Raw genomic sequence first — 23,657 nt, forward strand, 5'->3', positions numbered from 1 at the left:
ACCTCCGTCCGCGGCACGTAAGGAGCAAAAATGCTTCCCGAAGGAGCCCCACTCACCCGTCTCCTCTCCCGGGATCCGCGAAGTATTAAACATTCGCTCCCACTGAGCAGAGCAGAGCGGAACTGTGGATCCCAACACAAAAATCTGCAACAAAAATACGTTTCAAACAAAAAATTCCTCGGGGGGGTGGGGAAGGGGTAAGGAGCAAATGAAACACTGGATTTGTTTTCTGTGCACACAGTGCTTGACTTTTTCTTTTCCAAACTGCGGAGAGCAGCTCTTCCCTGGGCCGCCGACCTTCACGGCAAGACTCGCTGAGCCGGCCCTGGGCTCAGCGCCCCGCACCCTTCCTGCCCAAGTAACGCCTTCTCCTCGATCATTTCTCAACTGACATTTACACCACAGACCGTTTACAAACTGACACTTCAACCAAAGGGATATCTAAGAAAGAAATGTGTTGTTCTTCTTGAATAATTTACCAGCTCAAATGTTTTCCTTCAAAAGTAAACAAGAGCTTCTTCCGGCGGGGATTACGGGATGAAGTACAAGAGATGTAGATCCACTTAGAATACACAGGGAGAATGAAATCTCAAAGTAATTACGCAGAGTGAAAGAAGCTAGACCAGAGAGAGAGAGAGAGAACCTACTGTATGATTGCATTTGCACAAAGCTTTGGAAAGTACAAGTGATCCAGAGGGACAGAAGGCACAAGCGAACTTTTGGGGGTGACGGATGTGTTCACTCCCTGGACTGCAGTGATGGTTTCAGGGGTTCGTTATATAAATATCACAGGACCTATCAAACTGTGCCTCAGGCATGTGCACTAAGTCAACGAAGCCGTTTAAAGAAAACTGTTTACAGAGCAGTGTGTTTGCCTACCGGCTTGATCTCCTCCCGGTCCAGCCTTCGTCTATAGAGCAGGATGGCGTGGATAGCGTTGCCCGCTCTCGCTGCCTGGATCTGAGTCGGTAGGATGTACAGCAAGTCCTGAAAAGGTAAACACATGTCGGCAGAGAGAACGTCCATGGGAGAAGCCACGCTAACTGAAATACACAGGAGGGCATTTCCGCACTGTTAAAATATTTCCATCTGTGTTAAATCACACCTGCTCTAATAGAAAAGAAATTAAGACTGCATTTCCTACACTTGGGCAGCTTTGTGTTTTACAAGAAATAAAAGTGAAGAACAGAAAGAAAACGGACAAAGAACGAGGCTGGCCAGTTATTAAAGCTATTAAATACCAGTTACCAGAACCCAAACGGTGGGGTTTCTAACAAAACGACGGGAAGTGCCCTCCAAGGCCATCGATGCCTCGGAAGACAAGAGCCACCCGGAGTCCTAGGGCAGCGGAGAAGGACGCTGCGCCCCTGGGCCCGGGGAGACGCGGCTGCCTGTCACCAAGCTCTGGGGGTGGCGGGGACACGGGCCCGCGTGCCGCCGTGCATCACAACACAGTGCCCAGCTGCGACAACAGGGAGAGGGGCCCTGCAGCGAGGGGCCACTCACGGCCTCGAGGGTATTTCTCCGAGCGGCTCGCGGCAAACATGAAAGGACAGCCACGCAGCTTTCAGGCCCGGCAAGCAGGTCCTGGGCCCTGGCAGAACGCCTGGGTGAGCGGGAGCAGGGGCAGGAGCTTCCCGCGATGCCCACTGAGCCCGCCCAGGGCACTCACCATGGCATAGTAGTTGCTGTTCACCATCAGCGGCCCTCGTCCTCGCAGGTAGATGTACTCCTCCCACCAGTCGCTCACCTGCGGGGTGCCAACAGGACAGAGCACTGGCGAGCTCAGCGGGAGCCACACGGGCTGGCGGGGCGTGTGGGAGCCTAAGCGCTAGTGTGAGTCCAACACACCCGTGCGGCCGGCTCCTGATCTAAACACAACGCACCTGCCCGCCCCGCAACCACGCCCACTTCCAGCCCCATCTTCCTGTTCCGTCTGGTCACACTGAATACCTCCTCTGTCACACCCCGCCTCGTATCACCCAAGTGGCTCCTCTCGCCCACCACACACAGGGAGGCCCGGCTGGTTGGTGGCACGGACTAGTATGTGCACCTGAATGCATTTCCGCCAAGACAGATGGCGAGTATCTATACTTACGTAGTTAGTAGCCCACCAGGATTTTAACTTCAGATACCACTGCAATTTGGGTCCAAGGCTGACCGCAAAGTCTTCTGCCAGAACCGCCATCCGTTTAAAGTCAGATTCCTTCATTAGAGGCTTCACCGATTCTAGATACTAGGGTTAACACAAAGCACACACGCCAAGTTAAAACACACAGGCCCCTTATTTGCGCCTTAGAAAAAATATAAACCTATTTAAAAGATTTAAAAATCTTCCCCAAGTAGGGATGCCTGGCCGGCTCAGTCCGAGGAGCGTGCAACTCTTGATCTTGAGGTCAAGAGTTCAAGCCCCACATTGGGCAAGGAGATTACTTAAAAATAAAATTTTTTTTTTTTTTAAAGGTTATTTATTTTAGCGAGAGAGGGCGAACAAGGGGGGGGGGGGCGGCGAGGGAGAGAGAGAATCCCAAGCAGCCTCTACACTCAGCAGAGAGCATGATGCGGGGCTCGATCTCACAACCCTGAGCCGAAACCAAGAGCCGGTCGCTTAACTCACTGAGCCACCCAGGCTCCCCTTAAAAATAAAATCTTGGGCACCTGGGTGGCTCAGTTGGTTAAGCGACTGCCTTCAGCTCAGGTCATGATCCCAGGGCCCTGGGATCGAGTCCCACATCGGGCTCCCGGCTCAGCGGGGAGCCTGCTTCTCCCTCTGACCCTCTCCTCTCTCATGCTGTTTCTCTCTCTCGCTCGCTCTCTAATAAATAAATAAATCTAAAAAAAACAAACAAAAAGCAAATAAAAATAAAATCTTAAAAAAAACGAACTCCCCAAGTTGGTTTTGCGGGTCCTCACACGAGTTAGCCAGATGGCTTTACGTCAGCGACGTAACTGGCCTTTTACTGGCCCTTTACTGGCCTTCTAGTTCTCCAACCAAGCATCACTACAAGATCACCAGAGTGACTTCCGGAGCGACAAGATCATGGTTCGGCCGACAAGGACATCTCACTAGTCTTTGTCCATCATTCAGCCCTTAATGAAAGCCTTATTCCCACCCACTCGACAGTGACTCAGGACAGTGCAGGGAGCATGCCGGGGATGAGCCCAGGACACTGGGAAGCAGGAAGGAGGAGCCAGAACGATGGGACGGGGAAGGCCAAGCTCGGGGTCAAGGCCAGGTCTCCAGGTACAGGGTTGTGGGGCCCCCTGACTTTGAGCAGCCCCACCCTGGAGTGAGAGCACCCAGGTGGCAGGTCACAGATGTGATGGGGTTTCGAGACCATCATCAACAGCTGTTGCCATATACATGAGCAAACTTCTAGAAAGTAAGGCCCTCGGTTTATCAGGAAACGTGTCCATCCGCCAAGTTCTGTCTGCCGTGAAAACAGCTTTGGGGCCCCAGGGAGATCTCTAGGACCCCTCCTTGAATGTTTACAGGGAGGGTGCCACTCCAGAAACCGAGCAGCTGTTCAAGTTTTCAAGTTTACTCAAAGTGAGACACGCGTGAGTGGAACGTTACCACTCTGAAGCAGCTCGAGTCGGGCACCCCACTCACGGACCCAGAGCTGCAGGTGGCTTGGCCGCCCTCCCGCAGGGCGGGGCCCCTGTCTGCCGCGCCGCAGGTGAGGGAGGGCTCGAGAGAGCAGAGATGAGAGGGAACTTGAAAAGGCCAAGAGGGACGAACTAACTAGGCTGGGATTCAAAAGCCAAGGTTCTAGAATGGGTCCACGGGACAGGCAGAAACCGCAGCCCTCGTTGGCTTCGGTGGGAATGCCTGTGGGATCCAGCCCAGCCGTTCCTCCACAGGTGAAGCAGAGGGCGGCCCCACCAGGCCCCAGGGCCCCAGATCCAGGCTTACGGCCAGCAGACGGGTGTGGGGTTTGGGTGATGGGAAGTTCTGGAGCTAGACCGTGGTGGAGGCCGCTCAATGAGACCATACTCAGTGCCACACAACTGCATGGCTTAAAGTGGTTAAAGCGGTCATTTTCATGTTATATACGTATACACCACAACTTAAAACAACTAGTCATGTAACATACCGAAGACCGTTGAATTGGACGCTTCGGGGGAACCATACGGTATGTGAATTAAATCACAACAAAGCTGTTTAAAAAAAAATTGCAAAGCTGTCTATCAAACGTGATGCTTTGAAAAATACACCTCATACATGCTGATGTTAGAAAGGAAGAGGCCTCTGACAACAGCCGGACGAGCACACGGCTGAGACCTAATCCGGCCAACCGACAGCCTTCACCCCCGGACGCCCAGCAGCTCGGAGGGGGTGTCCCAGGGAGCTCGAGGCCACACCTACCCTGTTCACGGTGTCCCTGACGGCCGGGACCGGCAGGCGTGGCAGCGACGTCTGGAAGCTGTACAACATGGGTTTTCGGCCTGAAAAGATCTTGACCACACTCTTTAAAAAAAAAAAAAAAGGTGCGGTTTAAAACGTGAGACCATGTTAAAGATATGAAGCCAGTTCTCGACCTGCCGACCCTTTACTGATTTTCTGGGCTTCGCATCGTCTCCGGTCTGTTTTCCGCCCCGATACCTCACAGGCCTTTGCCAACAAACGGGTGACCCCAACCAAAAACCAGCCCAAGTCTGACGGATGCTTCGAGATGCCCCGGCCAAGCTGGGCACCTGAGGTTGCCGGCTGCCTGCACATCTGCACGGGGCCAAGATCCAGTCGGCTACCTCTGCAAGGCTCTGGGCTTTGGGACGGGTTCCAAGCCCTGGCAAGGGGGAGGGCAGGGGCCGAACTGAGAAGCCTGGACCTGGAGCCAACCCCAGGACGTGGCAGCACCGTGGCCCCTCACGCCTAGCGGAGAGCACACATTTGCCTCCTCTCAGCCCTTGCTTTCATGGAAGGATCAAAGTTGGTGTTAACAGTGGGCCATCTCATGCTGACCAGACCTCCGAGGAGTTCCTCGGGCTCACGTAGGGCAGCTGGGACTCAGCCGGACGGGAGCCAGGAATATGCCATCCTAGGGAACACCGTTTAGCTTATTCCGTACAGGGCAGGCGCCCCCTCGGACTCTCTGCTGGGGGCCAGATTCTGCTTCTGTGGAAATCAGCCATCTTACAGCCAGGTGAGCGCAGGAAGTCGGTCTGGGGGGAGTGAGGCCCGTGGGCGTGGGGGTGCCTCTCACGAGCAGCCCCCGGGAGGTGGTGGTCAGCTCGTAGGTGGAGCAGTCAGGGGGGACACTGGGACAAGCGTCCACACACGTGGCAACCAAGGGACACTCAGGCTGCAGCCGAGGAGAGCTAGCAGAACGGCCTGAAGCACGGGGCGAACTGGGGAGACCTGGTCGGACCAGTCGGCGAGGGAAACCACCGAGCGCCCGCCTTCGAGTTAGTCAGAAAAGCTACAAAGTGGACGGGCGTCAGTTTTCCTTGAAGGAAGACCTGGATGGCAAACCCAGCAGACTCTAATATACCATGTTCAGAACTCTCCAACATCATTAAAGGAAAATACTCTTTAGCCCACACTTAGGAGTCACGGTGAATCAACCCCCTGCAGCTCCCAGGTCAACCAACCACGTGTGGAATGGGAAAGGTCCCCGAGGATCCCCCCTTCAAAGTAAGAGTCACTCACGTGAGACCCTGTGAAAGTGAGATGAGCCAGACACGGAAGGATGAATACTGTGGCGAGGGAGGTGGCGGCTGCCCGGGGCATGGGCCCCCCGACAGCGCCACCCCTGCGCACCTAAGCCTTTGCTAAGAGGGCAGATCTTACGTGCTCTTACCACAAAGGAAAAGCTGGGTGGGACATGAGGACGCTCTGGGGGGCGGGGAGCTAAGCTGGTGGCACCGATAATGACCATGGTTTCACAGGTGCATCCTTACCTCCACATGCACACCGCTAAACAGCCAGGAGGCCTGCTGCATGTCAAGCGTACCCCAAAATAAAGCGGTTAGAAAAAAATCCACACCATTTCGGCACCAAGAGTGACGTGGGGGTCATTACCATCCAGATCTTGGTGGCGCGGCTCATCTTGCCGTGCTGGGCGAACATCCAGCCGTGGTAGGATAGCAGCACCTTGAGGGAGTAGCGCATGGTGACGATGAGGGCCACCCACAGGCCTGTGCCGAAGAGGATGCCGCTGACCACGTTCTTCGTCTGGCTGGACATGCAGCTGCTAGGGAGAGGACACAAGCCGAGCACACGTTAGCGGGCACGCCACGCACTGCCAGCCAGAGCGGCCATCCCTCGACACAAGACCGTGGGCCCCGAATCCAAGAGGGGACGCCAGGTTCCCTTAGCGCCAGCCCAACTCTCAAAGGCTCAGGCATCACTCTCCCATCCTCAGGACAAACCAAGCCTCCTGTGTCCTCGGGGAAAATGCGCAACTTCCTCCAGGGTCTAGGGATGGGGACAGGGGACGTGTGAGGTGGTGGCCTGCCGGCGATGAAACCCACGCCCTGGGTCCACTCGCACCTCCTCAGCTGGGCGTTCACAGCAAATCTGAGCCGTTCCCTTCCTGTACCTTCTTGTTCCTCAAACATCACTTTGGATTTCGCCATTACTCATGAGACGCTCAGATCATTTGGGAAAACTATTATAGCTGTTTATATCAAAGGAGCTTGGGGACGCCTGAGTGGCTCAGTCGGTTAAGCATCTGCTTTCGGCTCGGGTCATGATCCCAGGGTCCTGGGATTGAGTCCCACATCGGGATCCTTGCTCAGCAGGGAGCCTGCTTCTCCCTCTGCCTGCCTCTGTCTCTCTCTCTCTCTGATAAATAAGAATCTCAAGCAGACTCCCCGCTGAATGCAGAGCCCCCCATGGAGCTTGATCCCAGGACCCTGAGATCATGACCTGAGCCGAAATCAAGAGTTGGACATGCAACCGACTGAGCTACCCGAGCGCCCCATAAAATGGTCATTTAAATAATAAACTTAAAGAGAGAAAATGTTTTCATTTGCTAAGGAAAGAGATACATCGTATGGTAAAGATGGGGCTGTAAAAAATCTTGGTGGTTTTTAGTTCCAGTTGTTTCAGAAACCACAAGCTAGTTATAAAATAAAAAGGGTTTAAATAACAAACGTTGGCAAAGACACAGAAAATAGGGAACCTTCGGGCACTGTTGGTGCAGCCGCTGTGGAGAACAGGATGGAGCTTCCTCAAATAAACTAAAAATAGAACTACCCTATGATCCAGCAATTCCACTTCTGAGTATTTATCGGAAGGACGTGAAATCCCTCTCCTGAAGAGATATCAGCACCCCCACGTCCATTTCGGCATCATCCACAACAGCCGGGACATGAAAACCACCTATGTGCCCACTGACAGGTGAATGGACGAAGGTGTGCTACGTAAATATCATAGGATGTTATTCAGCCACAAAAAAGAAGGAAATCCTGCCATTTGTGACAACCATGGATCTTGAGGGCATTATGCCAAGCGAAGTAAGTCCAGACAGAGAAAGGCAGCTACTACTGTAGGATCTCACTTATACGTGGAATCTGAAACAAAAATCTAAATTCCTAGATACAGAGTGGACTAGTGGTTGCCCGAGGCAGGGGATGGGCAAAAGGAGGGACGGTGGTCCAAAAGTACAAACTTCCAGGGTCGCTTGGCGGGCTCAGTTGGTAGGGTGTGTGACTCTTGATCTCAGGGTTGTGAGTTCCAGCCCCACGCTGGATGTGGGATTTTACTTAAAAATAAAATCTTAAAAAAAAAAAAAAAGGGTATACACTTCCAGTTATAAGACAAAAAAGCCTTAGGGATCATGGTAACTGTAGTTAACAATACCATATTGTATATTTAAAAATTGCTAGGAGAGTAGATCTTAAAAGTTCTCATCACAAGAAAAAAAATTCTGTACCTATATGTGGAGATGAAAGTTAACTAGACTTGTAATCAGTTTGAGCTACATACATCTACCAAATCATTGTTATACACCTAAAACTAATAAAACGTTACGTCAATTATGTCTCTCTTTTTTTTTTATTTTTAAAGATTTTATTTATTTATTTGACAGAGAGAGACACAGAGAGAGAGGGAACACAAGCAGGGGGAGTGGGAGAGGGAGAAGCAGGCTTCCCACGGAGCAGGGAGCCCGATGTGGGGCTCGATCCCAGGACCCTGAGATCATGACCTGAGCTGAAGGCAGATGCTTAACGACTGAGCCACCCAGGCGCCCCTGTGTGCTACGAATTATTAAAATAAACAATGTATACATAACCTAAAGATACCTCCAGTATTTAAAACCCACCAAGTTAACACCTTCTGATACTTTTAAGTAACACTGAAACAAATTATCTTCAAGGTAAAACACTTTTGCTCCAAAACTTGTGTCCATATAACTTGTCAAATCTTGTGTTGTGATTTTTTTCTATAATAGACACATGGGCACTTCAATGAAAAGCATTAGCAAAAAAAAAAAAAAAAAAGCTTTCTTTTAAAGAGCACGGTCCTTCCGAGGTGGCAGGAGCTGGATGGACGCAGAGCAAACCCAGCCTAGTACGTCTGCGTTTGTGAAAACAGCCACCTCGGACAGTCGGAGGTGCTCTCCGGAAAGACAGTTGCAGAACGACCTTCGAGCCTGGGAGACGCTGACCCTTAACCTGGTCTTTCTAAATTTGGGCCAAGGATGGCCCAGTTCACCGCAATTGGTTTAGAGGGACAAAGAAACAAATCGTATAAAGACCCAGATTATAAAGGGCTTTAAATAGCCAACACTTCTAAATATAATCCAGCATTAAGAGCCCACAGTGGAAAGTACATTAAAACTCCACGTTAAACCCACAAGAGTCTGAAAAGTACGCAGAAACAGCATGACCCAGTGTGCAGAGGACCAGCTGTCTGCAGGGGTCGCAAGGACAGGAGGAGCAAGGTTTCCCCGGAGTGTGGGGGGTGTCGGGGTCCCTGCCTCGGCGTCCCCGGCCGCCAGGCAGAGCAGGGAATCTGGCAGGGGTCCAGCCCAGGCACACTTGCTCTGAAATGATGGAATTTTTATTCGAGGTCTCGCAGACGCTTATAAAGGCACAAGCCAGCGTTCTTGAGGCAGCTTGGAGGCCATGAGCGACTCCGCTGGACTCTGGGCTTTGAACAAGAAGGAACAAGGAGGAAGGGGCACCCACTCCAGGAGATACAAGTTCACACCTTTAAGCGAAAACAGCTGACTTACTTCTTTAGAGTAATCAGAGTCGAATTCACTCATGAGCTGGGGGTTTCCACCTGAAGTCCTACCCTGCCAGTTTAGTCCTTTCTGAAGGGACGATGTGAAAGCCATACAACCAGCAGGGCCCGCAGTTCACCTGCTTAGCTTATGCCAGCGGCCGACACCACAGACACGACCCGGGGAGGTCAGGGGGCCCCAGCCTCCCCACGCAACCCCTGGACCAAAAGCAAAGCCCACCTATGGGCCGAGGACTTGGGGACCATGATTTCTGTAGTAAGAGACCAGGGTAAACAACGAACTGAGAAACAGGATCGAAGGTCTGGCACAGAACCACCACGGTGGTTTTGGAGGTACTGGGATCCTTTCCAATCAGAAAATAAAAGCAAGTATTCTAGAGCAAGGGCCAGACACAAACGGAGTAACCGGAGACCCTCGTGAGCGAGGTCACCGCCAGGGGACCCTGCATGGGCGTTAGGGCCATCCCTGGGACTGGAGGGAAGAAAGGATTTCAGAGGGGTTCCATAAATGCGCTCGAGCGCATGCCCACGTTCCACGTGGGACCCCAGGCACCACGTACACCTTTCCAAGAAAATACCAGCCCAGAGGCTCCTCTAGGCCAAAAATCATGGTAGAAAGAGAGCCTATTTTCCAGCTCCCAGAAAAGCCGGAAACTCTCAAGAGTGCTGAGGTTCCCACCGGGGTTCTGAGCCACTCGGACAAGGAGCTAAGGGGCTGAGGTCCCCCCAGAGCAGTCAGTTCTCAGGGTCACAGACCCCAGTGCAAAGAGCTGACCGTGTCCAGGACCAGCTCCTGGAGCAGAAATTCCTTTTGAGGACCCTGCAGCCAGGCTAAGCACACTGACCACAACCTTGGGCCCTGACATGAAGTCCCAGTGCAACCCAGGACCAAGGCCGTCTTCAGAGAAAGGGCCACGAGGGACTCCAAACCCCCTGTGGACCTTAACACAGAAGAAAGCCTACAGCAGGAGAATAGCCAAGCTTCAAATGGAATCAGAACGGTGATGGCCATTATATTCGAAGAGACATAAAAATATCAGCAACAAAAGTCGCTAACTTCCTAGACAATTTGAGATTTGAAAAAGAGTACTTACGTCGTGTCCAGGGTCCGATTGATTTTCGCAATGATCCCCAGCGAGGGGTCGATCTTGGCATACATGGTTGACATCACACCCACCACCACAATGAGCCAACTGGAGGGGCTCGCCGGGTACACACCAGTGATGATGCCATTCTAGAAAGAGAACATGCACCATGAGTACTGGCCCGCCCACAAAGTCCACGGCTCCTGGTGATGGGGCAGTGGAATGACAGCAGGGGGAAGGAGGCCTTTGTAGTTCACGGTGGCTAAGTGACCACTATAGAATGTCTTCCCCAGAGACTCCAGCCCCTTCTCTTCCTCTATTTCTGAGCCAAATCCCTCCCAGAAGGAGATACCCCGAGAGTGACCCCAGGACATCTGAATCACCCAAGGCATGAGTTTAACATTGATTCCCGAGCTCCACCCAGACTGACTCTCGACACCCTCGAGTTAAGGACGTCACTGAGCCAACCATGATGTCCTCTCCCCAATCTGCCTGGGATGCCCCAAGACCCCCAGCTCCAAAACCACCCCTCCTGCCGCTCCTGAATCAAGAGGCTGCTCAATCCCCAAGTATTTTCAGGAGACCTGACTGCATGTTGAGAATTTGCTGTACGATCCCTCAGCCAAACCCCTCTACTTCCCCACCCTAAAACCCACAAAAAAGTAGCAGGAGTGGAAGACGGATATGAAACAAAATTCTGGAACCCAGGTGAGCCTTGCGGCTCCTTATTCTTTTTATTTCTGTGTTTGTTTCAACACTTCTAATTAAAAAATATATATATATCTTACTAAAGCCGTCTTTAACAAGAGATTGATTTGGCCAAGACAATGGATTTAAAAACTCTCAAAGCTTATCTGAATTCTTTTAGGAGCTCCTTGCATCCCTACATGCCATTCCCACTGGGTTTTCGATTGTCTAGAAGTGTAAGAGAAAGAGATTTTAAACAAAGTGGGGGTTCTCCTGGTGTTCTCGGATAGATACGTACATGTACTACATTACATGACATTACAACGGGGTCAGGAAGGGCCCAGATTAAAAGGTCTCCCGCTCACCCCAGCCTCCCCCTGCAGCCCGTCCAGCTGCCAGCCACGCGGTCAGGCGAGGCTGTGAACTGTCTATCCTCTCTCTTCCTACCTACTGGTTTTGCCTCCTCAGCTGTACTACAACCTCTTGAAAACCAGAGAACATTTCCACTGGCTTGCAGTGACGGACGGCCCCAGCTCTGCACCCAAGTCTCTCTTCCTGATCAGAGGGGGGAAAAGGAGCTGCTCCCGGCAAGGTCAGGTGACAACGCGCGCTTCCCCCTGTAGGTGGCGCCTCCTCCCCAGAGCCACCGGCCCCGCCCGCAGCGCCTGTCCTGCCCGGCAGGTTCCCAGGGGCCCGGCCCCCTCCTCTGACTCACTGCTTTCACCCTACCCTGGCTCCTGGGCCTTCTCAACAGCCCTTCTCTGAGCGACACCCTCAGAAAAGGAAACGGGAAAACAAATACAGGTAGGAGTTTTCCTCATTCCCCGGGCAGGTAACTCGATGAAAGGTCATCCCGTTTGAATTCTTCCCAAACACGCCTCTTATCCCTTCTGTGATTTTTGAAATAAATTAAATTACGGGTAAGTTAAAAGAACAACACTCGCGCTTGATTAAAACCAGTGAATACATTTCCAGTCTTTCAGGTAAACCGAATTGAGAACATAGGAAGTTAACTCTGCTTGAATTTACACATGTATTTCAACATCGGACTATTTTACCAGCGAGGCATCTGTTAGATAAACTCACGGCCGTTGGCACAGCTCGGAAACAATCCTTCTTCTACAAGATGTAAAGAGTGCTGGACTCAGAGACATGGGTTCTAGTCTTTCCTCTACTTCTCTGAGCAGGTCACTCACCCTCTGTGAGCCCCCACGCCCCTGCCTAGAGGGTGCCGCCGCCCCTGCCCGCCTTACAGAATTCGGTGAGCCGGTGTACTCGGAAGCGTTTCCTAAGTACCGAGGGGGTATCAGTCATGCCGATCAGCACTCAAACACGCCCACTGCACCAGCACCTACACGTGTTCTCGGATGCTGAAGTGAGCACCATACAGATTTAAACAAGGACTGGCCAACCTTGAATCTGATGAACTTCTTTTTCCAGGAATGCAGTCCAGACAGATAGATTTGCTTGAGGGCTTCGTGGCTCAGCCGCAGGTCGATCCCGTCCGGGGTGACCGTGAACTGGAAGGCCACGGCTTGGTGAGCTTCTGCCATCTTCGGCAATCTCCTAGCAGGAGGGGGAGGAGTGCAGAGTGTGACGCAGCCAGCATGTCACCGGACATTAGAAAACCCCTCACCCAGACCTGGGATTCGTTCTGCATGAAGTCTTTCCCAGCCGTTTCACAAACTTAATATTCCATTCACAGACCCCCGCGCAGCGCCCCCTCCCCCACCTGCCCAGCACTGCACAGCCCACTGTCGCCTCTGCTGGGAGGCCCGGGGTGGCCAGCGGAGTCCAGGAGTGGCACCTCCCACCACCACCTCCATCCCCGAGCCTCCAGTGTCCAGACCCATGGAAACCCCTACCCCCGACCCCCGGCCCCGGCCATCCCACTGAACCATCCCTCCAGGCCAGCAGCCCGGGCCACACCCAGCTGACCCAGGAAGCTGGTGGCCGTTTAACCACCTGCCAATCTCATCCCCACCCACCAGCTGCCTGGAGGCTGGCACAGAAGAAACCCAGAGGGTCCACAGATGAGTCCGTGATGGCCCTGAACCCCTTATTTCTGGACTCTGGGGTGCAATGTGGCTGTTGGCTTGAGAGACCATCTCAGGCAGCAAAAAAGACTCCATGAGAAGGAGACGCACAGAATCCTCAGGAGTGGGTGTTTAGGCATGTCTACGGACGGAGCCAGGTCTCCTTCCTCCTCCTCCTCCTCCTCCTCCCCCTCCTCGGAGGCTATGACTGACTTGGGTCAACAACCCAAGGGGTGGAACATTAACTAGGGGGGGCATTTACCCTCCTGCAAGCAGGCTGGCTCTGGGCTACCTGCCCTGCCCCAACGAATAAAAGCACGTCTCCTTTCAACGGCTTCAGAGCCGGGTCTCTTCTGGCTCCCTTCCCCCCTGGCTCCTGTCTTCTTCCTTGGCAACTCTGGAGCACCTCCCGGCCTCCCTCCGGTGGAGCCGGCCCCTCTGCCACCTTCTGGAGCCGTGGGACCGAGCCATCTCTTCCTAAACTCTGCTGGAGCGCCCCGTGATCGAAAGGAAGCTAACGGCGGGGGGGGGGGGGGAAGCTACCAAGAACCGTAACAAAAATCCAAAATCGTGTGTGTGTTTTCTTATCACCAACTATTTCTCCTATTTTTACCTGCTGAAGCCCACCGAGTGCGGGTGGAGGACCAACTGAAATCAACAGGTATCGTGCTTTCAAAGATGCCCAGTTACAAAAGCCAAACTAGCTTAGTTTTCAGCTAATTGGAACAAACGCCCCATTAGAGGCCCCGAGAGGCACGCAGCTTGCATTCATTGGCTCCTTCGGCAAGCATGTATTGATTGCCTCCCCCATGCCAGCCACACAGAGGACCGAGACATTGGCAGAGAAGTCCTCCTGCCCCCCACCAGCTCAGACAGGGAGGCCAGAAGACGAGGGGGTGTCAGAGAGGGGACCTCCTGGGTGACACGGAAGCCCAGGAGGATTGGCTGGAGGGCAAGCCTTTCAGGCCCAAAGGTAAAACAGGACTCTAGGTAGAGGTCAAGGGCAGGTCAAGGACAGGATGGTTGGGGTCAAGGGCAGGCCGCTAACTTTGGAGAGGAAGGCCCAGAGGCAGTCAGGGGAGGCAGCTGGGTTTTATGTGAAGGGTTAAGGAAAACCATCCAAGGGCCTTAAGTTACTGTTTCTGTTCTCAAGAAGACCACTCTGGGGGCGCCCGGGTGGCTCAGTCGGTGAAGCGTCCAACTCTTGATTTCGGCTCAGGTCGTGATCTCGGGGTCGTGAGATCAAGCTCCATGTGGGACTCCACGCTCAGCTGGGAGTCTGCTTGAGATTCTCTCTCTCCCTTTCCCTCTGCCCCTCCTGCTCATGCTCGCTCTCTCTCTCAAATAAATCAATCTTTTAAAGAAGAAGGCAGAGGAGGAAGGGAGGAGAAGTGGTGGGTGGACCCACTACATTTGACGTCGTTGGGGGCAGAGGGAGAGGCTGGGGTGGGCACCCCCTGGGAAGTGTCAGCACATGAACCTACGACTCTGCTTTGATTATGAAGGAAAAGAGCAAGTTGGCAAGACTGCAATTCCCTGGGAATAACCTTAGCTTAAAGTGATCTACAAAGTGTTCACGATGATCTACGTGTTATCTAGCAGGCATGGAGCCAACCTCCCTAGCCTGGCCAATTTTGAAGGAAAAGATGCCACGTGTGAAAACAGCAAGATCTCCAAGCAACTGCCTCCTGCAGATAATTCAGGATGTGGAAGAGGGTGTCCTTTTCTCAAAAAGCTATCCAAGCGGCTTGAGCATTCTGCCAGCGCCTCAAGGTTAACTCTTAACCCCTCTTCACGAAGGCTTCAGACCCCTCCATGCGGCGGGAGGTGGGCGTCACAGAGAGAATTCTGCAGAGCCAGAAGCACGGCAAACAAAGTTACAGACTGGCCACCCTTTCCATGATTTGTAAGATCTTTCAAGGGCTTTATAAGGACATGAGGGATTATTAATGGCAGTAGATGGAACCTAAACATAGCATTTGTAGCCGATTCTATCCGAAGGTATAGGTCCAGTGTTCACCCGGGGATCTAACTTCTGCCGGGCAGAGAGAGGGAGGCGAGACAGAGGATCTGCAGTCTCCCTGCCAGGAGTCAATGGCCTTGTCAGAACCCTGACTTTAACTAAGGATTTGCTCGTTTGGATTGGTTCAAACTAAAAACCAAAGATAGGAGTCCTAAATGAGCAATCTTTTTCTAGTTTTGCAGTAGGCAAGGTGCTGCCCTGGGCCGACCTCCCACTTCCAGCCATCGCGGTAATTAGTGAACCGGCAGACAAAGGTTCGAAACACGCCCTGTGCAAATCTAGTAAAGGGACAATCCCACCCTCTATCCTGGCATCCACAGCCTCACGTTTAAAAATACTGACGATTACAGGGGCGCCTGGGTGGCTCAGTCGGTTAAGCGTCCGACTCTTGATCTCAGCCCAGGTCTTGATCTCAGGGTCGTGAGTTCAAGCCCCACGCCAGGCTCCACGCTAGGCATGGAGCCTCCTTCAAAAAAAAAGAAGAAACAATTTACACTCAGAAGGCCACCTCCTGTGGCTGTGGGGAAATGCAGATCAAAACCGAGGCCAAATGCCACGGCCCACCCCCCAGGACGGCTAGAACCTGCAAGATCGAGGTAACAACACTGCCAAGGCATGAGCGAGGCCACAGAGGATCCAGAACCCCTACGCGCTGCGAGTGGGGATGCGCTATGGGGCCGCCACGCTGGGGATCAGTCTGGCGGTTTCTCAAAAGGTTAAATATGGCCTTGGCACACGGCCCCGAGCTACCACTCCCGGCTGCCTGCCCAAGAGGACTGAACACCAGTCCACTCAAAATCCTGCACGCACAGGTTCCTAAAACGCCATTACGCACAATAACCAAAAAACAGAAGCAGCACCAATGTCCTTCCCCTGATGAGCAGGTAGATAAAATGGGGTCTAGCCATCCAACAGAGTGTTCTTTGGCTGTTAAAAAGGAACGGAGCACTGTCACACGGATGAACCTCAAGAACCTCCCTAGTACAGGAAAGCAGCAGACACAAAAGGCCACACACTGCACGCTTCCATGTACACAAAGTGTCCAGAATGGGGGGGGTACACGGCGGGGGGACGGAGAGGGGTAGATGGCTGAGGGGAGGGATGGTTTCTTTCTGGGGTGAGGAAAGCGTTCGAAATCTGGACCGTGGTGCTGGGTGCACCTGTCTGCGAAGGGACTCGCAACCACAGAAGCGTGCACTTTGGATGGGCGTAGGGGACAGTGCGCTAAGTCATACCTCAATAAAGCGGTTACTATAAAAAAGCCGCCTCGTGAAACTGAAGTGTCATCTATTCCACATTAATGCACCTAAACCTTCTCTCCTCAAATCTGTAACGCAGGTGGGCGGGCCCACCAGTGTCCCACTCACTCCTCCAAGCAAGGGTCAGCTCACTGCATCGAGGAATTAACCGTTAAATATTTTTAGGGGGCGTAGGATACTGCGGTTATTTTTTAAAAGAGCTGCCTTTTGGGGTGCCTGGGTGGCTCACTCGGTTGGGAGTCTGCCTTCGGCTCAGGTCATGATCCTGGGGTCCTGGGATCAAGCCCTGCATTGGGCTCACTGCTCAGCGGAGAGTCTGCTTCTCCCTCTCCCTCTGCTCCTCCCCTGCCCATGCTCGCTCTCACTCGCTCGCTCACTCTCTCAAAATAATAAAATCTTTAAAAATAAAAGAGCTGCTGTCTTTTAGCAATGCATACTGAAATATATATCAATGCAATTTTGTCCTTTGTCAAGTGCAGGGTCTGCTTCAAAATCACTGGGGGTGGAGGTATGAACTGGCCACGCGTGGGACCTGGTGAAGTCGGGCAGTGGCCATATGGCGGGGTCTGTTATGCTGGTCTCTTTTCTTCTGTAGGTTTGTGATCCTCTCTTAATCATTTCTTAAAATACGTTTAACGAAATAAAACACCTGTCCGGACGCTGGAGGTCGGTGCTACATCGAACAATCAGACACTAACTTTCAAAGCTCCCGGCCTCTTCCAGCGCTTGTCAGTGGCCGCCCTTCCGGACACATCTCCCCGGCGAGCCCCACGAGCCACAAGCCAGCCCCTGCAGAGCAAGGTGAGGCCCCACACCCCGTGCACCGAGACCGAGTCAAATCAGAAGGGGTTCCGTTGCCAGGGCTGCTGCCCGCCCACAGCAAGCCTGCCCTTGCAGTCCTGGGCATTCACAACATGGGATTATCTACCCGACCCACCCCACCCGCCGACACCTAGAATAACAACAAAGGCTCTCTGTCGGATCACAGCACCCCTGACCTACCGCTCCCTAGCAGGAACTGCTATCTCGGTACCCGACGCGGGGCCCACCCTCACCTTTCACCCAGGTGGGTGCGGGTGAACCTGCCTGCCTGCCCCGCCTCCCCCACCTCCGAGTCTCCCCCAAAGGACCGCCGGAGTAACTGATGAAGACACACAGCGACCATCGCCACTGCCCAAAGGCTGACCACACGGGAGGCTGGGGGAGGGGAGAGGCAACCTGCGGGGGGGGGGGGGGGCGAGGCAAGCCATTCATTCATTCACGGACAACCAGGAATGAGGAGGGCCTCAGAAGAGCCCCAGGGGATTTTACTGTACTACACGGCAGGACTGTTCGGTGTCCTACAAGTTTTAAATCCTAAGACGTCATGCACACAGGTAACTACAGAATACCTATGAACCGGCCATATCGACTCGACATTGCCTGGTCTCCAACTCTCCGTTCCTGGGTCAGCCTCTGTGGAGTCCCTGGCCAGGCACGGCTGTCCTGTCACTCTGTCAGTGCAGCTGGGAACCCCAACACCCTGAGGAGGAAGAGGAAGGGCCCTGGGCCAGTTGGCAGGCCGGGCCTGCGTCTGGACGCAGGACACTTACTCAGGGCAGCCTCTTCTCTGTATCCCTACAACCTTCCAGGGCCGCAGCAAAGGCCACAGCACAGCAGGGCCCCGGGGGACCTGGTGAGCAGGAAGCAGCCCCTCCCTGCCTCCTGGGGCTGCCGGGGGCTCTGCCACGGCCCACCTGCGGTCCACAACTAAACCCTTCGCCTCTGTTAGCCTCTGGGCGCTGGCCTCCTTCAATGTCCTCTTCCTCCTGGATAAGGCGACCAGGCACACAGACTCTCAGAGTTGCTCGGCTCCGGCCGCTTGCCCCTCTCAGGGATTCTCAGGATTCTGAGCTGGGGGTCAGTGGTTCTTCTTCCAGCCACTCTGCACCCCAGGAGTCAGCCCCCCACGGGACCCTGCCTGGGGCTTTAACTTGCACCTGCACACACGACTCTGCGTCTCACGCACGCCTCCACTGGACACTAAAGCCAGTCAAGTGCAAAAGAATCCCTCATCCTTCATATACCCTCGCACAGTTTCTCCTACTGTAACCGCGCCACTGGCTGCCAGGCCCTGACACACGCAGGCTGGAGCGTCCTCTCTTTGTGCCTCCCCCCTGTGCTGGGTGCAAGCAGCAGAGCCTGATCATCTGGAAAGGGACCCTGTCCCTGCACCATACCGTCCCCGCTGAACACCCACTACCTGGGTGCAAAGGGGTGGCTTCTCCGGGGACAAAGTGTACATGGCATGACCGCTGGGATCCACCTGCTCGGCAGGATGCACACCTGTGCCCCGAGTTCTCATGAGAATGTGGGCGAGAGAAGCAGAGAGGACGGGAGGGGGGGGCCGGGGGGGGGCGGGTGTTGCAAAGAAAACACGGATGCATGAAAAGAGAGCTGAACTCCCCTTTCGGTCACTCATTTGTTCCCTGGAATCACCACCAAGCAACTCCCGGAGGCCTTCGGACCAGAAATCTGAGCAGGACGTAACAGAGTGATCACAGAAGCACCTTCCGGGAGCACAAGCTGGCTGCTGCCCCTCCCCCAGTTCTGGCTGGGCCCCCAGGGAAGGCCCCTTGGGGACTATTCTTGTTGTAAGGCCACCTCTCCCTCTGCACCTGCCAGACCTGCTCAGGGGTAAACTGGAAGTGGCCACGTGAGGCAGCAGCCCCCAGCTGCGTGGAGACATGAAGAAATTTATCCGACGTGCGGAAGACAGAAAGCCCTCTCCATCTTTGTGGTCTGGCAGGCTGCGGGGCTGTGGACCTGTTTGTTTTCCCGGGCACTGCAGACAACCCCTCGGGCCGCGTCAGGTGCAGAGCCCACCTGGGAGCCCCATCCGATGTGAGCTTGCGCGAACCTCCTTGCCTGGAACATACCTGGGGGCCCCACCCCCAGGCTGAGCATGGCCACCATGTGATGGTGCGACGTTAGAAATCATGAAGGCCACTACAGGAGAGAGATCCTCCAAGGTCTGCACCAGAGCGCTTAAGCATCTTACCCTAATCCGCTCTTGGAAAGACACCAAGATCCAGAGTAAGGCACTCTGGTTGACAGCAACGACCTATTTACCACAATTTTTATAAATTCACATCGCTGGTCTATTATGTGGCTGTTCCTACGGCTTCCCAAGCCCATTGCCCCGGTCCCCCACCTGGGCCAGGCCCCCCTGACCATGACCAGGGGGCCTGCTAACTCCAACTCACAGCTGGGGTGCCTTCTGCTCCTTTTCCATTCCCATGTCCTGGCTTCACACCTAGCTTCAAACTCCCCTCCTATAGGGCGGCCTTTGAGCTCACATGCCCGGAGAACAGATTTCTACCAGTTTCATCTGGTGATTCTCCTGACACTGGCTGGCCGGTGACTCTTCATCTACTCAATCCCAACGAAAGTGGGGGGCGTCTCCAGGACACGAGTCCTTGTTCAACCCTGACTCCACTGAGGACCACAGCTCTCCAACACTGAATGCCAAGTGAACGATCTGGGAGGGGGGATGTTACACCACCTTGTTCAATTTCAGTCAGATTACTTTAATTTTGATAACTCTGACCAATGCCACTCCCTAAATCTCTGGCCAATAAATTGGTCTGTTTTTCAGATGTGCCTACTTTGTCCTTCCATCCTCCTCCTCCTCAATCAACTAACTCTTTTTCACCACAACTCTTTGACTACAAGGTCAGCGGCCCGCCAATCATAACACCAGCCATCCCTGAGCCAGGTCCCCTTCCCCTCCAGGAGAAGACTGGCCCAGCGCCATCCCCACCCCTCGGATTCTAGGACAGGCAGCGGGCTAAGGAAAGGAGGTGAAAGGTCAGCACAATGCAAAGTGCTTAGCCAGCTTCTAAAACAGGCCCGGGGAAAATTCAGATGTGGAAATCACCTCCGTAATAAACAAACAATAAAACCTGTTGTGTGATATCCAACCAAAATATGTAATTATGTGCTGCCTGAGGTCTTTCAACCAACAGATAAGGAGAGAGGAAGGTAGCTAGGCAGATAGACAGATAACGGCATACAGATTGGTCTCTGTGCTTTTAACAATGAAGGTACAAAATATTCCTTCTACCAAACTGTTTGGCACAGGCTGGACAAGGTGATACGCATCTCACCCGCGTGACCCATTTCATTCCCGCTAGAGATGGGCACTCATTTTCCAAGGAGCAGACCAACGTGAGGGTGTCAAGACACCTGCCCAAGGTCACAGCCAGCAACCCCCAGGGCTGGGGATCAGACTCACATCCAGCTCCAAACCCCACATGCTCATCTGCCAAGTTAAGTGTAGGTACTCCGTTAAAAGTTCCACGCAAGAGTCCTAAAGCTACACAAATATAAAATTAGGTCACTCTGTTGTAACCGAAACGATGTGATTGCAGTCGGCAATAAAACTACAGTAACTACAAACACGATGGGTGCCAGCGCTAAAACTATTCGCAGGCACCAGTCACTCCACGAGAATTGCACAATTTGCTTGCACGCAGGAGCAGTGGGCCCTGCCTACTACGAAAATCCGGCGAAGAGCGGCGCCTTTCCTCTAGCGGTCAGCAGCTGCTGCACTGGGACTCCTCGGAGGAAAGGTTACCCACAGGAAGCAACGGCTGAGTGCAGCAGCAACACCCGGCAAGGTCTCCGGGAGCACAGCCTGGACCCCTCACCAGGGAGGAAGCTGGGCGGCTGGATGACACTCGGGCCACCCCCCCGGAAAAACTGTCGAGAGGAGACACCGCGGGCAGAGCCTGCAGCCTGGGCTTTCCTGGAGGACAGAGCAGTGGTCATCGACGGCCTGTTCTTCCAAGGTCCAGCGACCAGGGCCTGGGAGGGTTCTGCTTGGCTACGCAAAGCTGGTTCTGCCTCCAGGATGGCTCATGTTCCTGCCAAGTAGGGCTACCAAGGTGGCACCCAGGCCAGCCTCAGTGTTGTTCCCCGCGGCACTTCAAGGAAAATACCCAGAAGGTTCCGGAAGGCTATCACGGAGCCCAGGGGTTTCCCCAGACCTGCATGTGGAGCAGGGCTCACGACTTTGCTCAGGTTCCTTCTTGCTCCTTCGGTATTTAGTATTCCTGCTATCAAGCTCACATTAAGGGTGAGAAGTTAGGGCAGGCAAAAATTAGCAGTAAAGGGAAGATCAACAGAAAGGGCCCCTCTCCACCTGTGTGTAGGCATAATACGCTCTCTGAGCCGTGTCCAGACAGGATTCTCCATAACTGCGTCGTGTTTTCTCAGTAAGTGTTATACAAATACAGATCATTTCCCTAACCTGACAGAGGCATCTTAGAAGCAAGAATGGGAGACTCAAAACTCACCTGACATCTCTGGGAGGGCTTCATGTACCAGAAAGGTGCAGGAACTGTCATTAATGAAATGTTGTCTCTTGAATTCATAACAGGGCATTCAATATTTGCATTAATTAACTGGCCATACAATTAATGTATCGCGGTGAAGTATATGATAATACACCATTCATATTTATGGGGTAAATATGCAGAGTCAAGGCAGATTATAGAAAGAATTCTGAATCATTATACTTTGTTTTACGGCTCCAGAAAAACACGGGTTCTGCCCACTGAGTTACCGTTAAAATAAAGCAAATTCAAATTTATACCTGATACTGCCCTACTTCAGTAAGTAATAACTAATCAGATAAATATAGAGAAATATGATCTGAGCAAGAGCAAAGAATTCAGGAAACGTCACTGGGGGTCACATTTTTTTTTAAAGACTTTATTTATTTGAGAGAGAGAGAAAACACAAGCAGGGGGAGGGGCAGAGGAAGAGGAAGAGGAAGAAGCAGACTCCCCACTGAGCCTTGAGATGAGGCTGAACCTAGGACCCTGAGATCAGGATCCGAGATAAAGGCAGATGCTCAACGGACTGAGCCACCCAGGAGCCCCACCAAAGGTACATTTTTATAAAGAAAATAACAGAATGTCTAGGCAGGCCCCAATTACCTGCTCTATCCGTTCAGGTATTTTTCTCCAGATGCATACCGGTAAGCACCTGCCTCCAGCCACGCCAACAGCGGTCCTGCTGCTGGAAGAGACCCCTGAACCTCTCCTCATACCAGGACATTGTTCCCACAAATGTTCCTAAAACCAGGGGCAGGGTGGATCTCCCACGCATGTTCTTCACCTTTACACCCAGAAGCGCAACTGAACTCGTCAAGCCCCAGTTCCAGTCCAGGGACTGGAGCGCTCAGTCGTATCCATAAAACCTGCCTGCGGTCATGATATTATCTGCTAGAACCCGTGCCCATTTCGCACCCTTGAAACTATGTTCACATCTGGCCTCTTACTGGATCCCCTTCTATGAGACAGAAGGACAGATGTCAGAGGCACCACTCGACAGATGAGGAACTGGAAACCCAGAAACACACACGGCTGATTCAGTGTCACATCCAGCGGGCACGGGGGGTGGGGGGGGGATTCTAACACCCAGGCCCTCGGCCTGCACAGGGGTCTGGAAAGCAGCCTGTTACAGGGACGGAGCACAAGCTTTGGAGAACACAGATCTGGACTCGAATTCCAGCTCTGCCACTTACTCAGCCTGTGTGTGTGCATGAGAGAGAGAGAAAGAGAGACAGAGAGACAGAGACCTTGAGCAAATGTCATCGCCTTATCGTAAGATTGTTTCCTGGCACATAAAGCATGCAGAATATCCACTCCCCACATCAAGTGATGGACCCAACACCACATTAGGCCTTTAATGCAGGAACACAGTGTACCTTCCCAACCGTCCCATGCTCCAGGAACGTGGGTTTCCATGTGGATCTGCCTCCTCCTTCTTAACGCCAGACCCCTCCCCGCTCACTCTCCCCGCCCACCCCCCCCACGCCCTGCCGCATCTGATACCTCCCAGACCACTTAACTTTGGCCTTCAGCTTGCAGCAGTGCTCCTGGTTCATTTCTAGGATACCTTCTTGTACCTCCCGTTGTGCAATAGGGCGTGTTTGAAAAAATAGAAACCAAAACTCTTCACGTTAAGTCTTTTTAAGGGCAGCAGAGGAGCTGACATTTAGGAAAATTAGTGACAGATGCATTATCTCATAAATGAGAAAGGCTTTCATGAGAAGTAAAGTTTGAGTTCTAGCCTAAGACAATTTCTTAAGGGCAAAGTTATTTTATGTTTGCTTTTAATATAAACATGTATTACTTTTTAGTGGGGCAGTGGGAGGAGGTGGGAGGGGCTTCTAAATTGAAGGAATTAACCCCTAGCTTGACTCCTCAGAAACTTGACATCCCCGGTCCTCATGGAGCCGATTTCCCACCGGGGCATCATAACGAACAGAGGTGTGCGCCCTGGGAATCAAGAGCCCCGGGACCTCGGAGGAAGCCA

General features: G+C 53.0%; 1 protein-coding gene across 1 annotated transcript in view; it reads right to left on the bottom strand.

Annotated features, from left to right (window-relative positions):
- CPT1A (carnitine palmitoyltransferase 1A) overlaps positions 1 to 23,657 on the bottom strand; it is a 49,380-nt gene that overhangs the window by 21,759 nt on the left and 3,964 nt on the right. Inside the window, exons 2-9 of the mRNA XM_035013463.1 lie at positions 12,384 to 12,537; positions 10,294 to 10,433; positions 6,026 to 6,197; positions 4,370 to 4,471; positions 2,099 to 2,236; positions 1,673 to 1,750; positions 880 to 987; positions 57 to 144 (exon numbers count right to left, since the gene is read on the bottom strand). Of these exons, the coding sequence (XP_034869354.1) occupies positions 57 to 144; positions 880 to 987; positions 1,673 to 1,750; positions 2,099 to 2,236; positions 4,370 to 4,471; positions 6,026 to 6,197; positions 10,294 to 10,433; positions 12,384 to 12,524 (967 nt within the window). The 5' untranslated portion in view covers positions 12,525 to 12,537. The remainder of the gene's footprint in view (positions 1 to 56; positions 145 to 879; positions 988 to 1,672; positions 1,751 to 2,098; positions 2,237 to 4,369; positions 4,472 to 6,025; positions 6,198 to 10,293; positions 10,434 to 12,383; positions 12,538 to 23,657) is intronic.

This window comes from Mirounga leonina, unplaced genomic scaffold (genome assembly GCF_011800145.1).
Source record: "Mirounga leonina isolate KUSES-001 unplaced genomic scaffold, KU_Mleo_1.0 Mir_166, whole genome shotgun sequence".
Taxonomy (NCBI): Eukaryota; Metazoa; Chordata; class Mammalia; order Carnivora; family Phocidae; genus Mirounga; species Mirounga leonina.